At 36.3% G+C, this 6368-nt stretch overlaps 1 protein-coding gene across 1 annotated transcript in view; it reads left to right on the forward strand.

The window, feature by feature from the left end:
- LOC133323391 (mitogen-activated protein kinase kinase kinase 13) overlaps positions 1–3941 on the forward strand; it is a 31840-nt gene extending 27899 nt beyond the window's left edge. Inside the window, exons 4-8 of the mRNA XM_061532321.1 lie at positions 38–691; positions 784–979; positions 2210–3315; positions 3386–3631; positions 3680–3941. Of these exons, the coding sequence (XP_061388305.1) occupies positions 38–691; positions 784–979; positions 2210–3315; positions 3386–3631; positions 3680–3941 (2464 nt within the window). The remainder of the gene's footprint in view (positions 1–37; positions 692–783; positions 980–2209; positions 3316–3385; positions 3632–3679) is intronic.
- The last annotated feature ends 2427 nt before the right edge of the window (positions 3942–6368 follow it).

A 6368-nucleotide genomic window follows, 5' to 3' on the forward strand; every position in this document is an offset into this window, starting at 1 on the left:
AAAATTTTTACTGATTTTTCCCTCTTTTCCTTTTCAGCATTCTGATCAGCGCCGAACAATTGGTCAAGATCAGCGACTTCGGCACCAGCCGTGAATGGAATGAGATTAGCACCAAAATGAGCTTTGCCGGCACAGTGGCCTGGATGGCGCCCGAAGTCATACGCAATGAGCCGTGCTCCGAAAAGGTGGACATTTGGTCCTACGGTGTCGTCCTCTGGGAAATGTTAACCTGTGAAATACCCTACAAAGATGTCGACTCCTCAGCCATTATCTGGGGTGTGGGTAATAATTCCCTTAAGCTACCCATACCCTCTAGCTGTCCGGATGGTTTCAAACTCCTAGTGAAATTGTGCTGGAACACAAAACCCCGAAACCGTCCATCATTTCGGCAAATTCTCTCTCACTTGGAAATTGCCGGACCCGAATTGCTGCGTAAAACGGGTAAACAATATTTTGAGACACAACGCTCCTGGAAGGAGGAGGTACGCTCGCACATGAAAGAAATGACCCAGAATGGAACAAGTATACATAAATTTGAACAAGACTTGATAAGGAGGCGAACAGCGGAATGGAGGCATGCTCAAGATATACGCATGGTCTACGAAGATAAATTGGAGAAGACAAATCGTTTATATTTAGAATTGAGTGAGTGTATGTCCCAGCTGCAGGAGAAGGAAAAGGAAATTGCCGAGTAAGTATTGAAGAGGGGAAAGAAAGAGAGAGAGAGAGAAAGGGGGGAGAGAGTAACCCTTGAAATCTAATCTCTTTTCCTTTCCGTTGCAGGCGTGAAAAGAAACTACCCGGCTATAAGCCTTCCAGACGTTTTGGTACAACCTTACGTAAAATGCAGTATTATCGACGAAGACTCAATGCACCGCCCATGATGATAGCAGCTGCTTCGACAGGGCAGATCCAAGTGCAACAACAGCAGCAACAACAAGAGCAATCATCAACACCAAATCCTCAAACAACACCGGAGGTAGAAATTGTTCAGCAATTTTTTTATCGATTTCTATTAGAGTTAGAGATTTCTTTTGTTCGGTGACCTATAATAAAATTTTCTGTAGATTATTTTTTCCTTTGAGGTCATCATCCTAGAGTGGCCTATTCTCTGAGAAATTGTCAGATTTCGAAATTAGTCGGAAAAACCCCTCACAAAGTAATGTTTTTTGTTTTCACCCAATTTGTTAGGGCCTATTATCACGTTAGGTATTATATGTATAGACTTCTGTTGTTCGGCGATCTATAGTGTAATTTTCTGAAGATTATTTTTTCCTTTGAGGTCATCAAACTAGAGTGGCCTATTCTCTGAGAAATTGTAAAATTAAAATAGTCAAAAAAACCACTCACAAATTATTGTTCTTTTTTACCCAATTTGTTAGGGCCTATTATCACGTTAGGTATTATATGTACAGATTTCTGTTGTTCTGTGGCCTATAGTGAAATTTTGTCTAAATAATTTCTTTCATTGTGATCAAGACCCTAGAATGTTTAATTCTCTGAGAAATTGTCAGATTTCTAAATTAGTCGAAAAACCCCTCACAATGTAATGTTCTTTGTGCTTACCCAATTTGTTAGGGCCTATTATCACGTTAGGTATTATATATACAGATTTCTGTTGTTCGGTGACCTATAATGAAATTTTGTGTAGATTATTTTTTTCTTTGAGGTCATCATCCTAAAGTGGCGAATTCTCTGAGATATTGTCAGATTTTGAAATTAGTCGAAAAACCCTTCACAATGTAATGTTCTTTGTTTTTACCCAATTTGTTAGGGCCTATTCTCACATTAGGTATTATATGTACAGATTTCTTTTGTTCGGTGACCTATAGTGAAATTTTCTGTAGATTATTTTTTGCTTTGAGGTCATGACCCTAGAGTGTCCTATTCTCTGAGAAATTGTCAGATTTTGAAATTAGTCCAAAAACTCCTCACAAAGTAATGTTATTTGTTTTTACCCAATTTGTTAGGGCCTATTATCATGTTAGGTATTATATCTACAGATTTCTTTTGTTCCGAGACCCATAGTTAAATTTTATATAGAATATTTCTTCCATTGACATTGAACCCCTAAATAAAAAAATCAGGCAGAAATCGAACATAACCTATTTTTTATGTTTCATTTCCCATTTATCTTTTCTTTTTTTCTTTTCTACTTTTATTATAATATTAATACGTTTTTTTCTCTCTTTCTCCCCCTCCCCCACAGAGTCCCGAAAAATGTACCCTCTATGCTCAATTGGATGGCAATACATCCCAGCCGAAATCGTATTGTGTGGCCACACAAAAATCCAAAAACAAATCCCGACATCGTCGTGTTGGTTCGGGAACCTTTGCCACAGCGGCACCCAAATACAGTCCATGTCGTGATCGCCGCTATCAAAGTGAACCGGAAAATCGTAAAAATAAAATGGTCGACACAGAAACACAGACCGATGCCATGGATGTTAGTGAACCGGATATAAGTCCAAGCGCCTATTTTGCCACACATGATATGGCGACAATGTTAAATCACTGCCCCGAATTGACACAAGCCATAGATTTGAATTCCCCACAACAACAACGAAATTCACAACAATTTGCCCAACCACAAACGGCGGTGGCCAGCCAGCAAACCACCACCGCTCAGCATAGAAATCTGCAGCACAATCAAATGGTGAGCGAACAACAACAACGAATACAACAACAAGCAGCTCAGTACAATACATCCCCATCCTCCCCATTGGCCATAACACCCACAAGCCCCAATGGTAATGGTTCCCCCCTCACCACCAGTGATGTCACATTTCAAGATGCCTGCTCTAGTCCCGATCAGCTATTGGATGATGTTATGAACAGTAACGAACGTTTGGATATTGCCGATTGTTGTAGTGATAATGAAAATCTCGAGAGATTGGGACGTAAGGTTATCGAACTTATCACGGAGAATCGTCTTTCCATGCAATCGTCATTGTCGAATACCTCGACAACGGGTCATACACCTCCCATACAGAATGTGTCACAACCGTTGACACCGGAAAATGGCAATTCGGAATGTTTGACAGTGATGAGGGGTGAGATTATGGATGTGGTGAACAATAGTTCGGCAGCGGTGGAAATGCGTACACCCCGCTTGTCGCGATGTGCAAGTTTGCATAGGAACTCTGGAAGGCAGCAGCAGCCGCCACAGCTGCTACAGTCACAATCCATGGCCAGTTGTGGTGATGTCACAAATGCCAATGGCGGCGGCGAATCCAATGAAGATTTCTGCAATGATAGCTGGTCCGATGAGGAGGGTGAGGATACCGATTACAACTATTCCTTGAGGAGAAGAAGGTAAGTGATTGACATATAACATCAAAAATTATATGGAATCTAATCATCTATTTTATTGTCTTCCTTATAGTATTGGCCGTCTTCCTATTGGTCGTGGACGACCCCGACGCTCTTACAAAACTCCCGTAACACCAAAAATGCCCATACAAAGCCACAAACGTAACACCATCATCATTTCCGATGAAGAGAATACCTCCGAGTATAGCCACTCACCCTCAAGTCAACATTCCACATTGGAAAGTAATCCCGATATGCCGGAGGCCTTGCAAAAAATGGCAGTGGCCGCAGCAGCTAAGAAAAATACAACAAAACAACAGCTAATAGAAAATAATACAACAACATCATATTCGGAAACCGAATCAAGTGATACAGAATCCGGTGAAGATGATGATGAGGACAACGATGAATCTTATGACTTGCCAAGTGTTTCATCGGCGACCCAGCAACGACAAGTACAATTAACGGTGTATAATAAAAAGAAATGCTCCACCGGAAATTCAAATGAAGGTGACAGGCCTTCACAGGCTTCCTTTAATAGCAGACAACAACAGCAGCAACGTACTAATAAAAATGATATTATTTCAATACCAACCTATGACAAAGATGGAGCTATAAATATGGTTTGAAATTCCCCAAAAAATATAGCCATACTAAAAGGAAAGGAGGTAATACAAATAAAAAAAATTATCCCCCTAAAAACAAAATTAACTTAAATCCCTTATTTTTTAAAGGGTATATTCAACACTAAATTAAATTGCCATTTTGTTTGCCAAACAATCACATCGTATACATGAAATATTTGAGAATAAGGGAAAGATGCTACAAACAAAAGGGATTTCCAAAAAAGAAACACTAGGGAAATTTTTACCGACATCACAGACCCCTAATAATTGAGGTTATTGGGAATTGCATTGCCTTTAAATATATCTTAATTTGTTATGAGATTTTTTAGAGGTATCTATTGCATATACAAGTTTCTGTTGTTTAGTAACCCATAGTGAAATTTTGTGTAGAATAAATCTTTCATTAACATCGAGCCACTAAAACATACCGATGAGGAAGAAATTACCACATTTCGCAATTAACCTCAAAAAATCGATCTTTAATTTCTTCCTTTGGGTATAATAAAATTATCGTTGTTATTTCTCAGCAAATTATTATTGCTACGGGGTGGGTGTGTTCAGTTACCCATAGTGAAATTTTGTGCAGAATATTTCTTTCATTAACATCGAGTCGCCAAAACCAGTCTATGAGGACTAAATTCCTACTTTTAGAAATTAACCTAAAAAATCTATCTGTAATTTCTTCCTTTGGGTATAATAAATTTATCGTTGTTATTTCTCAGCAAATTATTATTGCTACAACTTCGGTGTATTCAGTGACCCATGTTGAAATTTTGTGTAGAATATATCTTTCATTAATTTCGAGTTGCTAAAACCAGCCAATGAGTAAGAAATAACCACAATTCGAAATTAACCTCAAAAAATCAATCAGTAATTTCTTGCATTGAGTATAACCAATTTCTGGTTCTCGTTTCTCAGCTAATTATTATTGCTACAGGTTTCTTGTGTTCAGTGACCCATAGTGAAATTTTATGTAGAAAATATCTTTCATTAACATCGAGCCACTAAAACCAGTCAATGAGGAAGAAATAGCCACAATTCGAAATTAACCTCAAAAAAAATCAACCATTAATTTCTTGCATTGCAAATTATAACTAATTTCTTGTGTTCAGTGACCCATAGTGAAATTTTTTTTAGAATATATCTTTCATTAATAACAAATTATAATTGCTAAAATGTCCAGTAATTTCTTGCTTTGGTGTGTTACAAGTTTTGTGTACCCATAATGAAATTTTCTATAGAACATTTCTTTCATTGACATCGGGCCACTAAAACCAGTCTATGAGGACTAAATTCCCACTTTTCGAAATTAACCTTAAAAAAGTCAATCACTAATTTCTTCCCTTGGTTACAATCAATTTCTCGCCATTCTTTCCCAGCGAATTATTATTGCTACAGGTTTCTTGTGTTAAGTGATCCATAGTAAAATTTTGTGTAGAATTTGTCCTTCTTTGGAGCCAAAGCTCTAAAACCAGTTAATGAGTTTGGAAAATGCCCCTAAAAGTATGCTGCAGAAAATATATATTCTCATTGAAATATCAAATTTTGTTATGAGATTTTTTTAATATTTGTATTGTATTTAGAGATATAATTTGCTCAGTAACCCATAGTGAAATTTTGTGTGGAATATTTTTTCCATTGACACCACCTAGCTAAATTGAAAAAATTGAGTCATAAATACGGCTTATTCAAAATTAACCTCCATAAAAATCAAATCCTTTTTTGTTTATATATCCAATTTAATTTAGTATTTTTCAAAGAATATATTCTATAGCTACAGATTTCTTTTGTTAAGGAACCCTCTATGAAATTTTGTGGGGAATAATTCTTTCATTGGTTCCAACCTTGGAAAATAATGTTATGGCACAGAAATTAGCACTAATCAAATTTAACCTCAAAATTTTTAAATTATACATTTTGTCTTTATATATCAAATTTAATATTGATATTTTCAATGAAATATACTATACCCACTGAGTTCTTTTTTTCAAGGACCCACAATGAAAATTTCTGGAGAATAATCCTTTTATTGGCGCCATCTCGCTAAATTGAAAATTTGAGGCAGAAATTCGGCCTATTAGAAATTAACCTCCAAAAAATCAAATATTTTTTTTCTTATTTATTCATAATTTCTTTTAATGTTTTTCAAGGAAATATATCACAGCTACAGATTTCTTTTGTTCAGGGACCCTGTATGAAATTTTGTGGGCAATAATTCTTTCATTCGTACCAACCTTGTAAAATAAAGTTATGCCACAAAAATTAGCACTAATTCAATTTATCCTCAAAATTTTTAAATTATTAATTTTCTTTTTATTTTTCCCAATACTTTTTGGTATTTTTAAGGATAATATATTAAAGCTATTATCTTCTTTTGTTCAGAGACCCCGAATGAAATTCGATAAAGAATCTTTCTTTCATTGACACCAA

This window comes from Musca vetustissima, unplaced genomic scaffold (assembly GCF_032173495.1).
Source record: "Musca vetustissima isolate MV318-11 ecotype Yass unplaced genomic scaffold, APGP_CSIRO_Mvet_v1 utg26911, whole genome shotgun sequence".
Taxonomy (NCBI): Eukaryota; Metazoa; Arthropoda; class Insecta; order Diptera; family Muscidae; genus Musca; species Musca vetustissima.